The 26120-nt window shown below is 40.9% G+C and overlaps 1 protein-coding gene across 1 annotated transcript in view; it reads left to right on the plus strand.

The window, feature by feature from the left end:
* The window catches only part of LOC141105646 (alpha-2-macroglobulin-like), a 267675-nt gene extending 245801 nt beyond the window's left edge, over positions 1-21874 (plus strand). The window contains exons 30-36 of the mRNA XM_073595621.1: positions 1791-2006; positions 2088-2215; positions 2735-2825; positions 5903-5968; positions 17119-17221; positions 17919-17960; positions 21635-21874. Of these exons, the coding sequence (XP_073451722.1) occupies positions 1791-2006; positions 2088-2215; positions 2735-2825; positions 5903-5968; positions 17119-17221; positions 17919-17960; positions 21635-21657 (669 nt within the window). The 3' untranslated portion in view covers positions 21658-21874. The remainder of the gene's footprint in view (positions 1-1790; positions 2007-2087; positions 2216-2734; positions 2826-5902; positions 5969-17118; positions 17222-17918; positions 17961-21634) is intronic.
* The last annotated feature ends 4246 nt before the right edge of the window (positions 21875-26120 follow it).

Genomic DNA, 26120 nt, shown 5'->3' on the forward strand with positions numbered 1-26120 from the left:
CGTTGGCATGGACCATAGGGTGAGTACATGGATTGAAAACTGGCCACAAGGGCGAGTTCAGAGGGTGGTGATAAATGGGGAGTACTCGGAATGGTCAGGGGTGGGTAGTGGGGTTCCCCAGGGTTCTGTGCTGGGACCAATCCTATTTAATTTGTTCATAAACGACCTGGAGGATGGGATAAACAGTTCAATCTCTGTATTTGCAGACGATACTAAGCTAAGCAGGGTAATAACTTCTCCGCAGGATGTGGAAACTTTGCAAAAAGATCTGAACAAATTAATGGGGTGGGCAACTACATGGCAAATGAGGTTCATTGTAGAAAAATGTAAAATAATGCATTTGGGTGGCAAAAATATGAATGCAATCTATACACTGGGGGGAGAACCTCTGGGGGAATCTAGGATGGAAAGGGACCTGGGGGTCCTAGTAGATGATAGGCTCAGCAATGGCATGCAATGCCAAGCTGCTGCTAACAAAGCAAACAGAATATTGGCATTAAAAAGGGGATCAACTCCAGAGATAAAACGATAATTCTCCCACTCTACAAGACTCTGGTCCGGCCGCACCTGAAGTATGCTGTCCAGTTCTGGGCACCAGTCCTCAGGAAGGATGTACTGGAAATGGAGCGAGTACAAAGAAGGGCAACAAAGCTAATAAAGGGTCTGGAGGATCTTAGTTATGAGGAAAGGTTGCGAGCATTGAACTTATTCTCTCTGGAGAAGAGACGCTTGAGAGGGGATATGATTTCGATATACAAATACCATACTGGTGACCTTACAATAAAAATAAAACTTTTTCGCAGAAGAGAGTTTAACAAGACTCGCGACCACTCATTAAAATTAAAAGAAAAGCGGTTTAACCTTAAACTACGTAGAGGGTTCTTTACTGTAAGAGAGGCAAGGATGTGGAATTCCCTTCCACAGGCGGTGGTCTCAGCAGGGCGCATCGATAGCTTCAAGAAACTATTAGATAAGCACCTGAATGACCGCAACATACAGGGATATATAATGTAATACTGACACATAAACACACACATAGGTTGGACTTGATGGACTTGTGTCTTTTTTCAACCTCACCTACTATGTAACTATGTAACCCAGCGGTGGTCTGGCAACACCACTGTTTGGCATAAAGCTGAGTGTACAATAACAAAACTGGGGAAAATGGAGATGGAATTTCATTGTGATTAGTGGGGGAGTTTTTATACTGTATGATCATTAATGTATTTTTTGTTGGTTTTCTTAGATCTTAAAGAAAATCTGTCACTTTGTCCATTTAGGGAAAAATTACAGGTTCTCTTGATAGGTCACTTTCTCTCACTCCCCACTAATACTCTCTGTATGCTCCCCCCTGTTTTTTTTCATCTGTTGGAGCCATAAGTCTAATCTCTGTGTAAACTATATGCAGGTCAATGTCAAAGCTTACACAGGGTTAATGACAATTTCTTCTACCCCACGTTACAGTGTTTTAGGTTGACGATCTAATGCTCCCTCATACCTAAATGTTAACCTGGTATTTCCATGGGCCCCATCAGATGAACAAAATGGTAGGGGATCACCACGAAGATGAGTATCAGTGGGCAGGTAGGATTTCAAGTGAACCCTTAACTTTGCCCTAAATGGCCAGTGATACATTTAAAGACCAAATGTTTAAAAAGGCTGGCCTTTATTTAGAAACAATATGTTAGTTGCAGGAACTGAGCACAATCCAAAATCTGCTACCTTTTTAGCGGAAGGTGTTGATTATTAGATGAAGGCCTTCACAAACATCATTTTCTTATTCTATGTAGGACACAGTTGTGGCTCTCCAAGCTCTAGCCAAGTATTCAGAGCTCACATTTAGTGATAAGGGTGATGTGACTGTGACTGTCAGTGCCAGCTCAGGATTTCTGGAGAAGTTCCATGTAGACAAAAACAACCGCCTCCTCCTTCAAAGAGCATCACTACCGGCTGTTACCGGAGATTACACATTGTCTGTCACAGGGAACGGATGTGTTTTCGCACAGGTAAGTGGAAATCAACCCTCTGCCTTCTTTTTTCTTGTGTATAGTCACTCTCAAACTCGATTTTCTCTGCTCACCACACAGGCAGTCCTGAGATACAATGTCCCTCCACCCAAAAGGGACACCAGCTTTTCATTAAAGGTGACAACACATTCAAGCCGAGAGTGTCTGGGGGATCCAGTGACAAAATTTGAGATTCACATCGATGCTTCGTGAGTTTTATTAGTGTTTTCAATTATTTATCGGGGGGACTCAGTTAAAACTTGGAGGGTATAACGTGACCATAATTTGTTGATGAATGGTACAATAAATAAAACATTCTTAAAATATCTAACTCTTACTCACTCAACTGAAGGTGTATTTGTGTCTGTGTTACTGTTGGAAAGATTGTGTCTCACTTCTTGTACAGACAGGATCTCAGAGACTTTTTGGTGAGATCCTTTAACCTGAGCAAGCAGCCCCCCGCCCATAACCCGGGGGGGGGGGATTGGGGGACACTATTAAAAGGAAGCCAGTGTGTACAGATCAACCTAGTATGGTTCCTCTCCAGGTTATCACATCACACACAGACATGATTGCTGATAGTTAACTCAATGTGTGGCACTTGCTTACGGATGGGTGTTGCTGCTGTTGGAAACTACTTACCTAAGAATTATTATAAAGTATTAGGGGCATGACAGGGTATTTCACCCTAGTCCTATATTTTATTTATTTATGTTTTACTTTCACAGTTACACTGGAACCAGGGAAAGAACGAATATGGTTGTTATCGAGGTGAAGATGCTGTCTGGAATCATTCCGATCAAGAGTACAGTGAAGAAGGTAAGGATGGCTACTGACAAAATATTCTATTAGCATACATTAAAGTGGTTGTAAACCCTCATATATACCCAATGAAGTGAACAGCCTCAGGTGATACCCAAAGATTAAACAAATCCTCCCACATTTGTTTTACTTATTTATTTGCAGTCTTCCCCTCTCTATATCCTCTCAAAAGTGCAGATCGTGTTAAAAATCTGTCTTCATCTGTCAGCAGCACAGATGAGAGGGCAGAGAGACTGTACTTACAGTGTGTGAGAGCAGATTGGAGGAAAGGCATACCCCCCACCCCCTCCACACAGCAGAGCTGTGTTGTGAATAGACAAGCCCCCTCCGACACACAAATTCATCTCATGTGTCGGGAAAACTTCTCATAAGCGACTCATGCTGATAGCAGAGGAAGAAGCACCAGAGAGAAACAACATTTAGAGCTTTGGAGAGAGATAAATAAACACTTCAAATATACAGTATGTGCTTTGCACAGATTCCATGACTCAAGTTTACAACCACTTTAGGAAAAAAAAGTTTAGTGTTTAAGGCCACTGTACAAGAGCAAATTATAATAATGTGGAGAATGGTGGTGGCTCATTGGTTAGCATCACTGAATTATTACACTTGTTCTAGGGGTCATTTCTTATCTGAGAATCTGTCTACATGGAGTCTGTATGGCCTGTCCATGGATTTGTGTATTTCTTCTGGGTTACACAATCTTTCTATACACCTCCATAAAGGATTTACTAAAACGTACAAAAGAATGAAATATTGATGGCGCGGTTGAGAATATCTATTATTCTGGAAAGTGCAGGGTGTGCCTCTGCTACAATTCAATCAGCAGTTTTAAGAATTAAGTGTGGATTTCAGTAACCCATAGTACCTGGAAACCATCAGAAGCAGACTTACTGTACTTTGCGCGTTGTCAATGCATTGAGTTTGGTCCTTTTTTTTTTAACACTTAAGGAAACTGGGCATAAGGTGTACACCTAAAAACTTACTTTCAGCTCCCAATGAGGTGGTTTGAGGACCCACTATACCTTCTGTCTCCACCTCTGGAGCACATTAAGTATCAGCAATATACTTGTATAGACACCCTTGTATTTTATATTGTTCTGTTTTGAACATAGAACACAATGTTCTTATCTATGTTTGGATGTCCTGTTTTTTATTATTGTGTATTAATAAAATTTATTTTTTATTCAAATATGTAAGTTGTTCTATTGGTACCGAGAAAGTCTATTCTCTTATGTTTGGAGACTAGTTTGGGGAACTGTCCCCATCCCCAATTTTCAATCTTACCACCTCCCTTTGTTTCCAATTATTGAAGTTCTCCAGCCCCTCAAGCTCAGGTAAATTTGTATTACCCCATATGGGTGTATACTCTGTAGGCCCTGTATACTGAAACAAAGACCGTGGTATGCTTCACACTTTTGATAGCAAAGGTATCGTGGGGCAGTTACCCTCCTCCTTTAGTGAGCCTGCTTCTAGTGCTTCAACCAAAAGAAGTGTGCGGGGTGCAAGCTAGCAAGGCACATGAACTATAAGTGGTAACACTATTGTGGAATGCCCAGCCCCCCATATGTTGAAGCTGAGTCGCAAAAAAATAGCTCCATGGATGTGGTACTGACAACCCCGACCACAGGTAATGCCATTTAACAATATCGAATGCTTTGGACGCGTCAAGAGAAAATATAGCTCATGAGCTTCTCACTTCTGTTGGAAGCCTCTCACTTTTGTCATTTTGACACACTGTGCTCCAGAACCTCCAGACAGCAGCTCCTGTTTAAATAATTGATATGTCATTGATAAATAATATGCAACTATAAGATTGTTACTAGTTTTTTGCTGTGCAGAGCAAAGGATACTTCTATGATGAATTAAAACATAACTTAAAAAAAGGAGTCTGCAATAGGCAAGGGTGGGCCAACCTGTTTTGTGCATTGAAAGCTTAGAAGTACCGAAAAAACGCTTCTCTCAGCAATGGGTGAGGATTGACACTCAATGCAGGACATGAAGATATAATACACCCCCCCCCCGTCTTCAGGAGATATTTTCTTCTTGACTATGATAAAATGTAGTACATCTGGAAAACTTTGGTCATAAACAATTGTGGTTTGTTGTGCTTTCAATTACCAACTTACTTTTCATACTAAGTCTGGTTATGGTGACTGGAGTAAGTAGGCATAGTATGTAGAATAGTCCCTATAATATATATATATATATATATATATATATATATATATATATATATATATATATATATATACACATATATACATGATACAAAATTCAAAAATACTATTAAAAAGAATATTTAGCCAAAGAAGATCCCCCACATAGAGATCTGATTTGTTTGAGATATAAGAAGCCAGGTGTTGAGTGACATGACCACAGCCACCAAAAAGGAGAAAATAAAAATAAAAAAAGGAGATCTACCCCAAATTTTATTTTTATATAAATTGACAATTTAACTTATGTATGAGCTAAGCCTTGTCTTTATATTGTTGGTGGTACTCCTTGTGTCAGGTGATTAAAGTTTGCCCCCCCCCCCCCAATACCTAATAATCCTGACCACCATAATAAATTCTACTAACTAAAACTAATAAAGTTAGTAGTAGTTACCCATTTTCTCCTCACAAAATTTCTGGTGCAAAGCATATGCAAGATGAGGCATACAAGGTCATTGATGGCTCAGTGAAGAAGGAATGAGTTGGCCGCCAATGTCATCATGCGCCTCATCTTCCACATTACCTTGCTGAGAAAAAGGACTTTTCCGTGATGTCTTGGGGAGAATTTTTTTTCTTCAAGCAGATGATTGTAAGGTCATACGACGCATAGCCAACAAGAGGTGAAAAGGTTGTGTAGTGCTGCATTCTGATGAAAATTTTTGTGAAGGGGAAAAGGTCCACTTTAACTTGGCTAAGCTCATTAGGCTGAAATGTAAGTTTAGGATTCATTTCACAGTTATGATCCAACTACCAGGACAAATACTAACCCAACACTATCTCACCAAATGGTAACAGGAGACTTTAACCTTTTTATGTTATTATAATATGAATATTAAGATATGATTTTTTTTTTCACAGCTGCAGGACAGACTGATACAGAGAAGTGAAATACAGACGGACATGGTCACCTTATATCTGAATGAGGTTTGAATGCCTTTTTTCATCTACCTATTGAGTTGAGATGGCAGCTATATGATGCATCCTCTCTGCAGCATGATTGTGACATACATGTAACCAGTTGCAGTTTACTTTCTCCACTGCAGGTGGCGATCTTCTAAAAAAAAAAATTGATTTGATTATCTACTGCATTTCTCTTCCTGAGACAAAAGCTGAAAGTCCTAAGGTTATCAACACATCTCATGCCAATACTGAGGCTGATGGGACTTTTGGTGTGGACTGAGATTTGAATATGCATATCAACATACATTTTATTACAGGATTTTATGTATGCAGACAAGTAAAGCATAGAGTAAATAAACTAGTTCACAAAGCCAAAGACAGTTTATGAGTAAATGGAAACTGTAACGTAACACAGTTCACTGGACAACATAAGTCACAGGTTCTTATGCAAAGATACTTAAAACTTAAAGGCAATGATAATGCTGCGAATGGTTGATCAAAAGGTTTCTCAATACAACTGTTATATCTACACAAAGTTATAAGTTTTCCCAATGGCACATCTGTTTCTAATAAATATACCCTTTATCAGGTACTTCACATAAGGTGTCTCCTTATAAAGCTAAGGTGGTCCTTGACCAGGCTGTATTGCTTTAACTACATTGATTAGGCAACTACCTGAGCAAAGCAACAACATTTTGACATTAAAGACACTTCTCATTTCCATAATTTAGCTTCCAACAGCACAATCGTTTATTTTTTTTACTAAATTTTGTTTAGTTTTGATTAGAGAAAAAAATGAAACACAATCAGAAGTGAAAGAAAATTTCTCCAAAGTTGGGCAAAAATCCTTAAGGGAACACATGTCCACATTGCAAGCATTATAAATGAAAATTCTAAACAAGCAGCCTTGATGAAGGGGAACCTGCAATCACCCTAAAACACATTGGCTACTCACCTTTATGGGCACTAAATTTATCTGTGATCAAGAATGATCTTCCTGACTTTTGTCATTGAGGTTCATCTTTCTAACAATAAAGCCTCGTACGCACGAGCGGAATGTCCAACAGAATCTTTTCATCGTCTATTCTGATCTTGTCTATGACTCATCGGACTTTTTTTTTTTCGAAAATTCTGACGGATCTAGAAATGGAACATGTTCTAAATATTTCCGACGGAACCAATTCCTATAGGGAAAAACGCTCGTCTGTATGCTGTTCTGACGGACCAAAAACGACACATGCTCTGAAGCAAATACGATTCGGAAGCTATTGGCTACTGGCTATTGAGCTTCTTTTTTCTAGTCTTGTCATACGTGCTGTATGTCACCTCGTTATGGATGGTCGGACTTTGGTTGGACTTTGGTTTGACCGTGTGTAGGCAAGACCACTTGAATGGAATTCCGTCGGAGTTCCATCGGAGAAACCTTTGGAGTTTATTCCAACGGCAAAACCAGTCGTGTGTACCCCGCATAATGCCCCGTACACACGGTCGGACTTTGTTCGGACATTCCGACAACAAAATTCTAGGATTTTTTACGACGGATGTTGGCTCAAACTGGTTTTGCGTAAACACGGTCGCACAAAGTTGTCGGGATTTCCGATCGCCAAGAACGCGGTGACGTCAACCACGTACGACGAGACTAGAAATGGCCAGTTCAGAACCAAGCGCGGCACCCTTTGGGCTCCTTTTGCTAATCTCGTGTTAGTAAAAGTTTGGTGAGAGACGATTCACGCTTTTTCAGACTCGTGGCTTTCAGATCGTTTTCTGCCGTTCAGTTTGTGCTTGTGGGTTTGTATTTGCTCTTCAGTGCGTGCAAGCAAGTTCCGCGTGACTTTAAGTAGTCATTGTGTTCTTGTTCGTTCGTTACTGTTTTTCAGGTCGCTCTTCACAGGCCTTGCTGTTCTTCAGTGCATTCTGTTACTTCGTTCTGAGCAGCCGGCCGTTTTCTAGCCATGTTTCGTATACGTACTCCTCGTAGAGTTCATGCTGTGCGGGGGCTTGGTGTTGGGGTCCTGACTTTGACACAAGTCCAGTCCATGAACAGGGTGGGGAGGAGTTCATGGACCAAGAATTGGTTGCTTCAGCGTGACCAGTTCTCTCATATGCCTTTGCTCTGTGAGATCTGTGAGAATAATCCTGATGATTTCAGGAACTTTCTCAGGATGACGGACCCCATATTTCACCGTCTGCTGGCTTCGCTGACCCCCTATATCAGCAGGCAGGATACCTGCATGAGGCAAGCCATCACTCTGGAGCAGAGGCTCGTCTCTACCCTGCGGTACTTGGCGACAGGGAGAAGCCTGCAGGACCTCAAGTTCTCGACAGGCATCTCCCCCCAGGCTCTGGGTATCATCATCCCAGAGACCTGTTCTGCCATCATCCAGGTCCTGCAGAAGGAGTATATGAAGGTAAGATTTTTATCCTTTAATATCACATTTTATTGTAATTAATGTTTGCTAATATCTTGTATTTCTTTCCTCATTCCCTAATGACCATGATTGTAATATGCTGTGAATGTCCCCTTTGTTCTCATGCATGCTGGTTTTTTAGGTATTTATTTTTTAAGTCCTTCATACATATCTGCCTTCACTTACCTCCCCAACATGCTCTCCTGCCCCTATATTCACCTCATGTAGTCACTTAACAATGTATTTTATCAGCTCCATAGTAGTGCTTTACCCCAAACACCCCCTAAAATGTTTAGAAATTTGATTTGTGCTTTAAATTCAGGCAGAGTTCAAGAGGCTTTTTTTTGTAGTGTCCCCAAATCATTTTTCTAAACCCTCCCTCCCCCCAACTGCTAAGTCAGCTGATCCCAATTCTCTATCTATCCTCAATCATCTATCTGCTGACTTTTCCAAACCCATACACACTATACCCATCTCTTTACTGGTCAGATTTATGGATGAATTCCCCAAAGCATGTAGTGCAAGGGCCTGCCTGTATACTTTCCAATGGTACTGTTTAAAGTTTTTGGATTCTATTATTATCTTGATAGGTAATATCAGAATGTCCAAATGTCCTCAAATGTGTACAGTGTGTATTTATATCTTTGTATGATGACACTTCTTACCTGTCCAGTGGGCTGCCAATAGTGTAACTAAGAAGGGGCAGTTACAAGAAATACCCTATATTTAGGCATTCATCTCTCAATGAAGTGAAGAGGGTTACCTGTCCATGATTCCCCCCCTATAATGTTAGAAATTGCCCACGAGAAGGGGGGAGGTTGAATATGATAGGTGTACCTTATACTTTGGTGTTAATTTCCCCTTAATAAATGCTATCTGGAGGTTGGCCAAGAATGTTTGTGCCTAATCTGCTTGCCATGTTTATGTGCAAAAATAGTAAATTATTTTTGTTTTCCTCAACAGTTTCCTTCCACGCCACAGGAATGGCAGACTGTGGCCTCCCACTTTGCCCAGCGGTGGGACTTTCCTAACTGCGGAGGGGCAATTGATGGGAAACACGTCCACATCGTCCCACCACCCAACTCGGGGTCGTACTATTTCAACTATAAGGGTTCAATAGTATTGTGATGTTGGCGGTGGTGTCGGCTAATTACGACTTCTTGTATGTGGACGTGGGGAAGAATGGCCGGATGTCCGATGGTGGAGTCATCGCCCAGACGGAGTTCTACAGGCAACTCCAGAATGGCAGCTTGGACTTGCCACCTCCAGAGAACAATATGGAAGGACTCCCATTCGTCTTTGTTGCGGATGAAGCATTTGCGCTGGGGGACATCTTATGCGGCCATTCCCGATGAGGACCCTCGCCCCGGAACAGAGGGTTTTTAATTACCGGCTGGCCAGAGCCAGAAGAGTGGTGGAGAACACATTTGGAATCATGGCCAGCCGGTTCCACCTATTTCTTACACCCATCCATATGGCGGAGTATAAACTTAATCATCTAATCCTGGCGTGCTTTGTTCTCCTTAACTTTTTACGCCAACATTCTGCCAACTATGCTGGCTCAGTTGGGCCTGAGGCCGGAAATCTACATGATACAACCCTGATGGTGCTTGAAAGTGGCCGTCCTGGCTTGCCCTCCCTGAGTGCCCGTGATGTCCGGTTAAGATACCTTGAGTTCTTTGCGGGTAGGGGGCCATCAATATGCCAGACAATTTGTGAAGCATTTATCAAATAAAAAAAAACAAATTTAATCTTTGGTGACATTTACTGCTTGTGTTTGTTTTAGCTGACCCTGACAGCAATGTGTGGAGTCCTGAAAATGGCGTGATTGTGTAACCTTATATAAAGCACTGTTGGCTGTTATTTATTAAAGGCGTATACACTTTTTATACTACAAGTGCTCTTGAAACTGCACTGAAAATGCTCTTGTAGTGCAAAGAGGATTTGCCCTTAGGAAATAACCACCATTTTCTCAGAAAACAGCAATTACATCACCACAAAAGTGTTGTAGCATTGAGACAATAATCCACACATTCTTGATTAACAAACTTTTTAATACCTGCACAATCAGGTATTACCTGCACAATCAGGTGCACAAACAGAAACGTTTTTTAAAACAAACCAACATGTTTGTTGTATAACAATTTTTGGGGTGGCATTATCAAAAATAGAAATGTCCATTTACGATAAAACAGGCCTGTGTAAAACCAACAAGAAACACAACAATCTTGAACTTACAAAGTTAACATATGGTAAAACTTGAAGGCAATATCAGACATGAGTATTTAGGAACTGTGTTTGATATTGCGTTCAGATGGGGTGAAGTCACCCCTTGAAAAGCCAAATTTGGAAGATGCACACCAATTTACGAAGGTCAACATGTGCTAGCTGCCATCATGGGGCATCAAGGGCCATGTTTTGTGGGAGCAACCCCTCCCTCACTGCTACTTTATTATTGGGGAAGGGGTTGCACCCCTAAAACGCATCCATTGATCTCCCGTGATGGCAGATAGCACATGTTGGCACACTGTGTGCATCCTCCAAATTTGGCATTTCGAAACATCGCTCAAAAATTTAAAAGATTGTACCACACAAAAAAAAAGTGATTTTGTGGGGTTTTAAATTCGCCTAAAAACATCAATGATGTTATTATTTTTTTGAATCACATCATTGATTTTTTTCTTGATGTTTTCCAATTCTAAATTACACCCCATTATCTCCCTGATCAGGATCTGGGCACTTTATGATGTGAAAGGATCTCGATCCATAACCTCACGATCACCTAAAAAGAGAGAAACCAAACAAAAACAGGTATCAAAAATCTGCCAGCATCCATCTCTTACCTGAGCCTGTGGTCGCAGACACTCACCTGTTGTGGTGCCAGTTTCCACCACATCTTCTTCCTCCTCCTGCTCCACTTGTGTTGGGGGTATTTCACCTTCTTCCAGAGGTGGTGGGTCTCTGGTCTCCTCGGATGAGGGGTGTCCTCCGAGTCTTTTCTCCCCTATGTAAAACAAAAATGGTATAATTAGCACACAGATATTTGATGGCAGAACTATAAATAGGAAACATTGCTTGGAAGTGGTGTACAATTGTCAATTTTAGCAGAGTTCCAAGATGTCGCTTTTTTAGTGTCCTTTGTCAACCTGCAATACTTTACCTGTTTTGTACAAGCTTCACAGATGGAGACCCCCCTATAGTATACACTGGAGCACCTGTGTGGGCCCCCTAATAAAAAGGGTGTTCTTGTGTCCCACACTAGTGCTCCAGCGTCCAGATGTGAAAACAGCTGCTGAGTGTCCTCTCCTTACACAGAATCTAGTTTGCATTTCATTCTAGTAACAAAGCCATCTACACAACCAAATATTTTGCATCCAAGTAGGCCCTAAAAAATGTAGGAAAATACATATGGCCTAAACAATGATGTTTTAGAGGCCAAAAAAAAAAATGTTTGATACGAACGAATAATGGGCCCATGAACATTAAAATTAACATTTTAAACTGTTCAACAATTAAGAAAAGCATATGGAGCAGCACGAACGTAATAAAGACAAAAAGAATAGGAACACAGCACAACTACTTACTTTTTTGCAGCACTCTCCGGATCTTTCGGTACTGCTCGGGCTCTCTTAATTTCAGGTCCGACCACGGCTTCCTGAGCTGATCTTTCGATCGTCGTACCCCGAAATTCCTGTGCAGACTTTTGACCACTTTCGCAATGATCTTGGCCTTTCTGATATTGGGGTTGGGGTAAGGTCCATACTTTCCATCATAGTCGGCCTTCTTCAGGATGTCCACCATCTCCAACATCTCCCCAAAGGACATATTTGTGGCCTTAAATCTTCTCCTTCTGGATAGGGACGTGTCCGGATCCGGGCTTTCCTCCTCCTCCTCCTCGTTCCTGTAATTAGCACGCACCTGCTCTGACTCCGCCATGTGCTCTCCGCCATGTGCTCTTCACCCACTGCGCCGAACGAAAAGGGGCGGGGAATAGACTAGAAAGAATGTCAGGGGCGGGCGGAGTTACACGCATGCGCAGTGTGTATAAAGCATAACACACGTGCGTATTACGTACGATCTGTGAGCGGAGGAAGGAGCATTGGACGCGCCGATCGTAAGAACGAAGGTAAGAGACATACTTGTGCCTATACTGCTTCTAGATTGAGGCCTATATTGTAACAAGATTAGGAGAGTTTGGTCTGACATTTGGCTTTGTCTTGTGTTGTGTCTTGCAGTGAACATGGATATCTTATTACAAGATAATGACTTCATGTCAATATTTATTGACATGTTCAGGGAGCTGCCCTGTCTGTGGGAGATCAACCACCCACATTACAGGAACCAAACAAAGAGGAAGGCAACGCTGGATCAATTGTTGGAAATTGTGAAGCAGGTGATACCCACGGCAGACATCACATATTTGAAGATCCTAATTGGTGGCCTGAGGAGCACATATGTAAGGGAGCACCAGAAAGTCCAGGATTCACAGAGATCCGGAGCAGCAGATGACATCTATGTCCCCAGGATGTGGTACTATGACAGGCTGCATTTTCTGGCAGGCCAGACTGAACCCAGGTCATCCCTTTCCAGTCTCCCTTCCACGCTTCCTTCCCCTCCAGCTGAGGCTTCTGACGCCCAACCTGGGCCTTCCAGGCAGCAACATGTGGAGGAGCCCAGCTTGAGCCAGGTATAGCATTCCTCTAAATATTTCTGCTTGTCCAATCAATGATGTTAACTAGATGTTAGTTTGGAGTACTAATTTAGGATTGTGATTGATGAAGCAAAAACTAAAACCATGTCCCTTTTTCATACACAGGGAAGTCTCAGCCAGGAGGTGGCCGGGCCGAGCCGGCTGCCTGATCTGCAGGTCCCTCCCCTCCCCCTGGAAAGAGAAAGTGGCAGGAGAAGGAGTGCCCTAGAGGAGGCTGCCATAGGCCTCTTTTGGAAGGCTACAGAGGCCCTGGGAGCACCACACACCGTGGAGGATGAATTTGCTGACTTTATTGCCTCTACAATGCAGAGGATGGAGGAGGGACAACAACTCATGTGTGAGTCGCTCATATTGGAGGCTCTTAATAAAGGTATGAGGGCCCAAATTAAATCTGAGACACACTTTTGCGAACTCACACGTGGTCCTCCTCCTCCTCCTGCAGGTCCTCCTCCTCCTTCTCCTCCAGGTCCTCCCAGTCCTCCTCCTCCTCCAGGTCCTACTCCTCCTCCTGCCACATCTCCAACAGCAGAGCCACAGCCAGGAAGGAAGCGTGGAAGGAAGACCAGAAAGTGAGGACCCTGGATCCAGTCTGGTCGGCCAAAAGATGCAGCCTCTTGTGGTACCACAGCCTGGGGACACAGATGTCATCTGCTGCTTTCCAGATCTCTGTGACTTCTGGACCAGACTGCCCTCCCTTACATATGGACTCCTCAGGCCACCAATTTTGATGTTCAAGAATTAATGTCTGCCCTGGGGGTCCCAGGCTTCGCTAATTTCTCCTGTTGATCCAGCGTTGCCTCCCTCTTTGTTTGGTTCTGAGCCCTTAATAAAGGATTTTTGTTTTGAATTATACTTGCCTATGTGTGTTTTACTTCAAAAGGACAGTTGGTTTGTGAGGATTCAGGTACATTTCAAAAATACAATGTGAAATTAACAAGGGACACCAACAACAAACAATCTCCTTGAGATTAAATAATAAAAGATATCAATGGTGTTGTGGTAACTTGACACACAAAACACACACAAAAATAGTCTGGAGTAAAACTAAAAATAACATTAAACAAAGATCAGCCTTGGAAAAAATACAAACATAAAATCTAAACGAAAAATGGCTTTAAATAAAAAAAAATAAAACAAAAAAAAAAAAATTATGTCAGATTTGACAAATAACAATATATTCAGGGAATCCCAAGAAAAAAAACAAAAAAAATACGTTTGTGAGAAGTGTGTGTGAATACAAGCAGCAAAACTACTGTTTTAAAACCATTAAACCATTAAACCATTTTTAACATTGCAGCGTGACGAAAGTGCTGTATCCATTGAGAACGCTAAGCTGTTCCGTGTAGAAATTTCTTCTGAGCATGCGTGGCACTTTGTGCGTCGGAACAGGCGACACACGGTCGGAATTGACGCGATCGGATTTTGTTGGCGGAAAATTTTATCTTCTGCTCTCCAACTTTGTGTGTCAGAAAATCCGATGGAAAATGTCCAATGGAGCCCACACATGGTCAGAATTTCCGACAACACGCTCCGATCGGACATTTTCCATCGGAAAATCCGACCGTGTGTACGGGGCATAAGAGTTATGTGCTTGTTATATTAAAGCAGTATTAAACCCAAAACCAAAAATGTTATATTTTGCAGCTTACTAATTATTAGATGTGGTGGGTGCATCAGTTTTCCTTTTTGTTTTGTCTTTTTCCCTCTGTTTGCACCTGGTGATCTGGTCAGTAATGCAGCTTCTGTATTAGTGAGACAAAACTCTGGATGAATAAGAACAGGAGGCACAGTAGACAGCACCATTATCAGTCTGGGGGGGGGAGTAGTGGTAAATGTATTAGCGGATTCAAATACACTAACTAATGAAGCCAAACTCCAGATAACACTTTATAACCAGTTACTGCAAAGGGATTTTTTTTTCTTACTTTTGGGATAACGTTTTTACTCTTTATAAATAGTAAATAAAAGCTGAACATTTTAACCAACCCTTCCAGTGTTAAATGGCTTGTATTATCCATGTAAACTGATACATTCTGCTGGAGAGCTTGAGATTTTGAAAAATAACAGACTTGCTTGCTGAATCACCAGATGAAAACAGGAGAAAATAAGTGTAATACCCCGTACACACGGTCGGACTTTCTGGCGTAAAATGTGCGATCGGAGCTTGTTGTTGGAAATTCCGACCATGTGAAGACTCCATCAGACAGTTTCCATCGGAATTTCCGTCGCACAAAATTTGAGATCTGGTTCTCAAATTTTCCGACAAGAAAATCCGTTTGCGCACATTCCGATTGTGTGTACACAATTCCGACGCACAAAGTTCCACACATGCTCTGAATCAAGTAGAAGAGCCACACTGGCTGTTGAACTTCATTTTTCTTGGCTCGTCGTACGTGTTGCACGTCACCACATTCTTGACGTTCGCAATTTCCGACCAACTTTGTGTGACCGTGTGTATGCAAGACAAGTTTGAGCCAACAGCCGTAGGAAAAAATCCAAGGATTTTGTTGCCGGAATGTCCGATCAATGTCCGATCGTGTGAACGGGGCATAAGGGTTTCACTCCAAGTGTAGAACTTTAAGGACACTGCCACCTACTGTTTCTTCTTTTTAAGGGCTTTGTTTGCCCATTTTTATTAAAAGAGAGTTCAGAAAACATAAACGTAAGTTTCCCTCGCAGGGGTTTTCAGCATTTATTCTCCTTCAACATAAACAACATTCAGCCCTTTTCTGGCTTGTACTTGCAGCACTGCTGCTCTGGCCTTACACTCCAGGCCCTTGACTGTGTCCTACAGACTGTTCACCAACCAACTTGGTGCACACAGCTAGAAGCCTCTTGCTGCACTGGCTCCCACGTGGAGCTAGGGTTGCCACATTTTCTTCAAGTCAAACCCGAACACTTTAGCGGCACACGGCAATTTTTTTATAGTATAAACTATACATATATTTTGCTATTAAATAACATTTCTAATCATATGAAGTTAATAACAAGAGTCCCCCTTTACATCAGAGTCCACAGAGTTCCCCTTTTACATCTGAACTCACAGAGTTCCCTTTCACTGTAAGGGGGGACTCTGCAGACTCTGATGTAAGGGAGAACTCTGAGGCATCTATCATAAGCGATGCTCTGGGAACCCTGATTTAGGGGGGGCACTGAGAATTCTGATGTAAGGGGAAACACTGTGGCCTCTGGTGTAAAGGGGAACTCTAATGTAAGGGGTGCTCGGAGAACCCTGATTTGCCTTAGTGTACTCACTCAGATGCGGGAGAGAGAAGGGGGAGACTTCAGTCCCAGACAGGGATGGATGGTGAGCCCACTCACCCCTTGGCACCTCCCATCTGAGGCTGCTGGACTTCAAATTTCTGACCCCAACTTTCCTCTTCTGAGGCACAGCGCCAGGAATTGGAGTGTGAGCAGACACAGAGGGGTAGGGGTGGGGGGAAGAGGTGCAGATTGAGCCCTCTCTCCTCTCCCGTCTGTGTGTGTGTTTGGGGAGGGGGTTTGTTAGTGCTGGCTTTGGGCAGTGTGAAAGAGTGTAACAGACACTCTAAACTTAGACAACTTCATCCAGCAACCCTGCTGGGAAGACATAGTCCAGTCTAAATAAAGTGTCCAGGTTTCAGGCAATCTGAAACCCAGACACATGATTTCAAACCCGAACTGTCTGGGTTAATCCTGGACAGGTGGTAACCCTATGTGTAGCCCTCCTGACTCCTGGGACAGACTTCCTTTGGGTTTAGTATTGCTTTAACTTTAGATTCAACAATTAAAACTGACAACATTTCCAAAACCCTACTCAAAAGCAAAAAATGGCATGAGATATACACTTTAAATACAACATAAAATCACTCTTTACTGTATTCATTAACTTGTTTATTAATAAGTCTTCACCCTTTAGTACATCTGTCACACACTTGTCTCATCTTTCACACCTGATATCATTCTGCAACTGGTAGAAACCAAACTGTTACCAACCTTTCCTTTGCATTTTTTTATCTGCCATTTTGTCTTGTTCTTCACTGTTATCAAGCACTGTAATGTTAATTTGCTTATAGGTGGGACATGATCCTGTAAACCTTTCCTTTATGGTGGAGCAGGACATTGAAGTCAAGAACCGGAAACCAGCCATAGTAAAAGTGTATGACTATTATGAGACAGGTAATGGCATTCTCAAGTTTGGTTACCATTATCATTCACATGACAGCTTTTTTGAAAAAAAAATAATGAGCCATTAAGTTAAACCAGGAAGACCTTTTCCTACATCTCTAATGCCGCATACACACGATCGGACTTTCTGACAGAAAGTGTTGGATGCGAGCATGCTGAAAGTCCGACTGTGTGTATGCTCCATCGAACATTTGTTGTCAGACTTTCTGCCAACATATGTTGGCTGGCAGGTTCTCAAATTTTCAGCCAAAAAAACTTTGTTGTCGGACTTTCCGATCGTGTGTACACAAGTCCGTCACACAAAAGTTCACAATGCTCTGAATCAAGCAGAAGGAGCCCAAAGCGTGGCGCACTGGCTATTGAACTTCCTTTTTATTGGCTCGCCGTATGTCTTGTACGTTCCCATGTTCATAATTGTTGGCCAACATTTGTGTGACCGTGTGTATACAAGACAAGTTGGAGCCAACAACCGTCAAACAAAATTCCATGGTTTTATTGTCGGAATGTCCGATCATGTGTAGGGGCATTAGAGTTTGTTTTTGACTGGAGGGTGATGGAATAATGGTATGGTATGAAATCACCCCTTCTATATACCACACCCTCATTACTGATTGGAGTATCTGTCTTATATATCATGTGTATGTCTTTGATGGCATTTTATGGCATTTTAAATGTTCTTACCTTCCAGATGAACATGCAGTGGCAGAATACAACCACCCCTGCAACACAGGTAAGGATATCAAACTTGTGTATTTTAAATTAGATGGGTAAAATTTTTCAAAACCGATTCATTATTATTATTATTATTATTATTATTATTCAGGATTTATACAACCCCTGGCAAAAAGTATGGAATCTCCACTCTTGGAAAATGTTCATTCAATTGTTTAATTGTGTAGAAAAAAACTAATCACAGACATGTCTCAAAACTATTTTCATTTAACATTCCAACCTTCTGGCTTTAAGAAACCGTATAAAAAAGAAAGAAAACTGCAGTCAATTGCAACTGTTTTTGCAGACCAAGCATGGGCAAAACATATGGAATCACTCAATTCTGAGGAAAATATTATGGAATCACCATGTACTTTGCAGTTCTAAAACAAACATCTGCATCAGATTACATTCTGAAATCAATATCACTTTCATCCAGTCATCCACAGTCCATGATTGCTTTTCTTTAGCCCACTGTAACCTTGTTTTTTCTGTTTAGGTGTTTATGATGGTTTTCATTTGGCTTTTCTGTATGTAAATCCCATTTCCTTTAGATGATGTCTTACAGTCCGGTTACAGACTCCGGTTTCTGACCATTTGTTCCTCGTTTTTTTTTTGTTGTGCATTTTCTGTTTTCGAAGCATATTGCTTTAAGTTTTCTATCTTGACGCTTTGATGTCTACCAGTACGCTTCCCTTTAACAACCTTCCCATTTGATTTGTACTAACGAAAACCATCATTAACACCTGAACAAAAAAAAACAAGGTTGGCACCAAGCAAAAGTTCCAGCATCATCACCCTGCCCAATACAGATTGGCAATTCATAGCTGAATATAACTTTCATCCAGTCATTCACAGTCCATGATCCTTTTCTTTAGCCCACGGTAACCTTATTTTTTTCTGTTTAGGTGTTAATAATGGTTTTCGTTAGTACAAATCAAATGGGAAGGTTGTTAAAGGGAAGCGTACTGGTAGACCAAGGAAGATATCAAAGTGTCAAGATAGAAAACTTAAAGCAATAAGCCTTGAAAACAGAAAATGCACAACAAAACAAACGAAGAACAAATGGTCAGAAAATGGACTCAATGTCTGTGACCAAATTGTAATGCTGGGTACACATGATCGGATATTCCGATGGGAAATGTTGGATGGGAGCTTGTTGGTGGTAAGTCCGATCGTGTGTATGCTTCATCGGACATTTGGTGTCAGACTTTCCACCAACAAATGTTGGCTAGCATGCTCTCAAATTTTCAGCCAACAAATGTGTGTTGCCGGATTTTCCAATCGTGTGTACACAAGTCCATCGGACAAAAGTCCAAAGTACAAACACGCATGCTTGGAATCAAGTATGAGCCGGAAGTGCTCAGTCTTGTAAAACTAGCGTTTGTAATGGAGACATCACATAGGCTTATCGTACGTCTTGTACGTCACTACGTTCGTAATTGTTGGCCAACATTTGTGTGACTGTGTGTATGCAAGGCAAGTTGGAGCCAACACCCTTCGAACAAAAATCCACGATTTTGTTGTCAGAAAGTCTGATCGTATATACGAGGCATAAGACATCACCTAAAGGAAATGGAATTTACATACAGAAAAGCCAAATGAAAAACATCAATAACACCTAAACAGAAAACAAAAACAAGGTTACAGTGGGCTAAAGAAAAGCATTCATGGGCTGTGGATGGCTGGATGAAAGTGATATTTAGCGTTGAATCACCAATCTGCATTGGGCAGGGTGATGATGCTGGAACTTTTGTTTGGTGCCATTCCAATGACATTTATGAATATGACTTCCTGAAGAAAACATGCAAATTTCCATAATCATTGATGATACAGGCAGGTAAAGGTACGGGGTAGATGACAGTTATTAAATCTTCAATAAATTCACAAGTTTATTTTGAGATTTTGGACACTTTTCTTATTCCATCAATTGAAAGGATGTTTGGGGATGATGGCACAATTTTTCAGGATGTAATCGGATGCAGATGTTTGTTTTAGAACTGCAAAGTGCATGGTGATTCCATAATATTTTCCTTAGAATTTAATGATTCCATTTTTTTTTCCTCTGCTTGATCTGCGAAAAACCAGTTGCAATTGACTACAATTTTCTTTAGTTTTTTTATTTTTTTAAGTGTTTCTTAAAGCCAGAAGGTTTGAATGTTGAAAATAGGTTTGAGGCATGTCTGTGATTCGTTTTTTTTCTACACAATTAAATTAACATTTTCCAAAAGTGGTGACTCCATACCTTTTGCCAGGTGTGGTATAGGACCGACAGTTTGCGCAGCGTTTTACAGCATAAGGGAAGACAGTACAATTACGATACAATGAGAGATGACATGACCCCTCTTCTAGACTGCTAATCCATATCTATCTTGAATACAGTCAAAGAAATTAGGCCTTTAAAGAAAAGAATACAGTCCCTATCGTCAAACATGTTGGAAGTTCACTGATGTTTTGGGGTTGCTTTGCTGCTTCAGGCCATATATGTCTTGACCGTGTGCATGGCATTATGAAATCCGAAGAATACCAAAGAATTCTGGGGTGCAATGTAGGGCCCAGTGTCAGAAAGTTTGGTCTCCGTCAGAGGTCATGGGTCTTACAGCAGGACAATGACCCAAAGCACACGTCAAAAAGCACCCAGAAAAGACAAAGTGCTGGAGTGTACTGAACTCACCAGCAATGAGTCCAGATCTAAATCCCATAAAGCACCTGTGGAGAGATCCCAGTTGGGAAAAGGAACCCTTCCAATCTGAGAGACCTGGAGCAGTTGGCAAAAGAAGAGCTGTCCAAAATTCCAGTAGAGGTGTAAGAAACTCATTAATGATTACAGGAAGCGATTGATTTCAGTTATTTTTTTCCAAGGGGTGTGCTACCAAACAGGGATGAGCCGAACACCCCCCCCGGTTCGGTTTGCACCAGAAAATACCGAACAGGCAAAAAATTCAGAAGAACACACGAACACCATTAAAGTCTAATGGACATGAACATGAAAAATCAAAAGTGCACTTTTTAAAGGCCTATATGCAAGTTATTGTCATAAAAAGTGTTTGGGTCCTGCCCCAGGGGACATGTATCAATCCAAACATTTTTTTTTAAAAACGGACGTTTTTTCGGGAGCTTTTTATGATTTTTTTAATGCTTAAAGTGAAACAATAAAAATGAAATATTCCTTTAAATATCGTGCCTGGGGGTGTCTATAGTATGCCTGTAAATGCCTGTAGATGTAAAAAAAGCCCATTCAGGTATGGCAATTCATCCTTTTATCTGTTATCCATCAAATACAGGTATAAGGACAAACTGCTATGTCCAAGCAGGCTTATTTTATTTAATTGTCTAGACTCATCTGCAAAAAAACTTTTTCTTGCCCAAACACATCTGTCTCTTTGTCTGTGCATCTACATTTCCTTCTTTCTCATTGGCTTGATTAACTTTTGTACTTTGATGTCCACAGTGCTTGTGTGTATATAGAGTGTACAGTAAATATATTTTTGTTGAGTTATTTCTATGAAACCATGCCTGAAGAATCTTTTAAGCTTGAATCTCAAAAATTATTCTGTTAGCCACACAAAAGGTATTGCCGATGTTTTAACTTCCGTATGACTATCTAAAACATTTTTGCCATTTCTCATATAATATTCTAACTCACTTATAAACAAAACTGTAATTTTTCTATACTTTTGTTCTATTTTGTAGGGGACTCTGGCAATTCAAGATGAAGACAAAGTCACTAATGTCACTAAATGAACACGAATTTATAAAATATATCACTATTTCCATAAATGAGCTTTATGGCATCCATAAACCATGTGACAAGCACTGCATCTAGTACTTGGGTGCTATGACGCTGCCATTCTCTGTGATGATGGTTTTAAACTGAAATGATGTTGTATGTACATTAACATTTTGAGTAATTAAAGCAAATTTTACCTGTCAGTATTTTTTCCTGTGACTGGAGACCGTTAAATGTTACATGCCCTCAACATATGGGGCTTACCTTGCCAGAGAGGTTTGAACTGCCAGTAAAAGACACTCCATTGCCGGTTTCTTAAAGAAAAAGAAAAATAGGGTGCAATCCCCTTTAAAGGTCCCCAAAATACATAGAAGACCCTTAAAGGTCAGAAAAATTGAAAAAAAAAGGACCACTGCTCCTGACCAAATAGAATTTAAAGAAAAAAAAAAGATTTTTTTTTTTTTGCATTGGTACATATTTCCCAGGGCAATGACATTTTTGACAATTCCTTAAAGCTTTTGTTAACCTAAAAAAAAGAAAAAAAAAGAAAATCCTGTTCCTTTAAAGAATGTTATACAGCACAGTGCTTGTGCTGTGTCATTTGGCCCCCAGTAACACCTGAAATACCTGGCTGATCCTGCCTGGTTCTACCCTCCCCTTTGTAAACTGACTACTGTAAATCATGGCTTCTGAGCCCTGACACCATGGTCAGTTTACGTGCCTCCGCCATGCGCAGCTCTCCTCTGTCCTCTTTTGTGTTCCCCTCTGTCCACTCCCACTCCCCTCCCTGCTTGTCAGCTCCATGTCCATGCCCGCCCCCTCCCCTCCTGCTGCTCAAAATACTGTTACATTTTTACAGTATCCTCTCTGTTTATTAATGTAATCTGCTCCTGTGTCTGTGCCTTATAAACAAAATGCAGCTATGTACCTGATTTTGGAGTGCTGATCGGCGCTCACATGACCCGCCGTCTCTCTCCTCCCCTCCTGACTGATGTCAGCGGGGGATCCTCGGCCCCGTCCGCTGCAGCTGTCAGGCCGAGTGAGGAGAGAGGCGGTGGTCATGTGAGCGCTGATCGGCGCTCTAAAAATCAGGTATATAGCTAAATTTTTTTATAAGGCACAGACACAGGAGCAGATTACATTAATAAACAGAGAGGATAGCGTAATTTTTACTTAGTGGGTTAACGACCACTTTAACCATTAGCCCGGAAAACTGACATTTTTGATTTGACAGATTTAGCTCCCATTTATTTCCATGTTGAGGGTCAGCATCTGAACTTCACTGAAGTTGGCCTTACCTGGCTCAAACTGAACCCAAAGCAATTCATCTCACTCCAACAGGGTACCAATCTGGTTGTTTTGTTGGCAGAATCATTTGAACATCTGTAGAAAATTGTGAGGTTGAAGGCTAAAGCTTCCCATACATTATACAAGTTTCTTATTCAAGTTCCTTTAGATTTACCTTCAACTAGGTAGTGCAAGGGCCTGATTGATTGCATACAAATTGAAAGTGTTTAAGCTTGACCTCATATTATATGGATTTGGTAAATCTAAAGGAAAATTGTACAAGAAAATTGTATAATGTATGGCCAACCTTTAGAATCATGTTACACCCATATTTATTGTGTAAAATGTAACACTGTGCCAAGCAGACCCCCCCACCACTAAAATGGATCCCCCTCCAAAAGCATGCAGGTTCTTCTCCCCTACAGCAGCTGACAGATTTGAAATCAGTCCCTTCTGACAGATTTGTAGTTCTCAACAGAACAAGTGCAGTGATCACTCGTTGTCCATCAAAACTTCCTCTGGCTCTTTGCCTGAAAGTCTGCACCTCGATACAGACAGAACAGGAGGAAGAGTCTGCAGGAGCCTGGCATGGCACCTGTGATACACTGATTGGGGTTGCAATACTTTGCAAGCTCATTTGCAAAAAACAAAAATAATAGTAATTTCACATTTTATGGGTATTTTATTTTTTTTTGCAAAAGGTGGACCTTTAACCACTTGCTTACTAGGCACTTAAACCCCCCTCCTATCCAGACCAATTTTCAGCTTTCAGTACTCTCACACTTTGAATGACAATGCAACACTGTACCCAAATGATTTTTTTTGTCCTTTTTTTCATACAAATAGAGCTTTATTTTGGTGGTATTTGATCACCTCTGGGTTTTTTATTTTTTGCGCTATAAATGAAAAAAGACCGAAAATTTTGAAAAAAAAACGCATTTTTCCTAATTTCTGTGATAAAATTTTGCAAATTCATAATTTTTCCTCATAAATTTTGGCCACAATTTATACTGCTACATATCTTTGGTAAAAATAACCAAACGTTTGTGGAAATTATTTGGTCTGTGTGAAAGTTTTAGAGTCTACAAGCTATGGTGCAAATCATAAAAAAATTATCACATCTGATGTACTGGTGGCCTATCTCATTTCCTGAGACCCTAACAAGCCAGGAAAGTACAAATGCCCCCCAAATAACCCCTTTTTGGAAAGTAGACATTTCAATGTGCTTAGTTAGAGGCATGGTGAGTTATTTGAAGTTGTATTTTTTTCCCACAATTCTTTGCAAAATTGAGATTTTTTTTTTTTCCCCCACAAAATTGCCATTGTAATACATGGCATGTGTATACCACAAATGACACCCCAAAATACATTCTGCTACTCCTCCTGAGTATTACGATACCACATGTGTGTGACTTTTTCACTGCCTGGCCACATACAGAGGCACAACATGCATGGAGCACCATCAGGTGTTCTAGGAGCATAAATTACACATCACATTTATCAACCACCTATTACACTTTTGAAGGCCCTGGAGCACCAGGACAATGGAAACACCCACAAAATGATCCCATTTTGGAAAGCTAACACCCCAACGTATAATATATGAGGCATAATGAGTCTTTTGAATGGTTTATTTTTTCCAGAAGTTTTTGGAAAATGTGAAAAAAAATGAAAACGCATTTTTTTTTTACACAAAGTTGTCAGTTTATAAGATATTTCCAACACATAGCATTTAGATAGCAAAAATGACACCCCAAAATACATTCTGCTACTCCTCCTGAGTATTACGATACCACATGTGTGGGACTTTTTCACTGCCTGGCCACATACAGAGGCCCAACATGCATGGAGCACCATCAGGTGTTCTAGGAGCATAAATTACACATCACATTTCTCAACCACCTATTACACCTTTTAAGGCCCTGGAGCACCAGGACAATGGAAACACCCACAAAATGACCCCATTTTGGAAAGCTAACACCCCAACGTATAATCTATGAGGCATAATGAGTCTTTTGAATGCTTTATTTTTTTCCAGAAGTTTTTGGAAAATGTGGAAAAAAATGAAAACGCATTTTTTTTTACACAAAGTTGTCCGTTTATAAGATATTTCCAACACATAGCATTTAGATAGCAAAAATGACACCCCAAAATACATTCTGCTACTCCTCCTGAGTATTACGATACCACATGTGTGGGACTTTTTTACTGCCTGGCCACATACAGAGGCCCAACATGCATGGAGCACCATCAGGTGTTCTAGGAGCATAAATTACACATCACATTTCTCAACCACCTATTACACCTTTTAAGGCCCTGGAGCACCAGGACAATGGAAACACCCACAAAATGACCCCATTTTGGAAAGCTAACACCCCAACGTATAATCTATGAGGCATAATGAGTCTTTTGAATGCTTTATTTTTTTCCAGAAGTTTTTGGAAAATGTGGAAAAAAATGAAAACGCATTTTTTTTTACACAAAGTTGTCCGTTTATAAGATATTTCCAACACATAGCATTTAGATAGCAAAAATGACACCCCAAAATACATTCTGCTACTCCTCCTGAGTATTACGATACCACATGTGTGGGACTTTTTTACTGCCTGGCCACATACAGAGGCCCAACATGCATGGAGCACCATCAGGTGTTCTAGGAGCATAAATTACACATCACATTTCTCAACCACCTATTACACCTTTTAAGGCCCTGGAGCACCAGGACAATGGAAACACCCACAAAATGACCCCATTTTGGAAAGCTAACACCCCAACATATAATCTATGAGGCATAATGAGTCTTTTGAATGCTTTATTTTTTTCCAGAAGTTTTTGGAAAATGTGGAAAAAAATGAAAACGCATTTTTTTTTACACAAAGTTGTCCGTTTATAAGATATTTCCAACACATAGCATTTAGATAGCAAAAATGACACCCCAAAATACATTCTGCTACTCCTCCTGAGTATTACGATACCACATGTGTGGGACTTTTTTACTGCCTGGCCACATACAGAGGCCCAACATGCATGGAGCACCATCAGGTGTTCTAGGAGCATAAATTACACATCACATTTCTCAACCACCTATTACACTTTTGAAGGCCCTGGAGCACTGGGACAATGGAAACACCCACAAAATGACCCCATTTTGGAAAGCTAACA

This window comes from Aquarana catesbeiana, linkage group LG08 (assembly GCF_042186555.1).
Source record: "Aquarana catesbeiana isolate 2022-GZ linkage group LG08, ASM4218655v1, whole genome shotgun sequence".
Classification (NCBI taxonomy): Eukaryota; Metazoa; Chordata; class Amphibia; order Anura; family Ranidae; genus Aquarana; species Aquarana catesbeiana.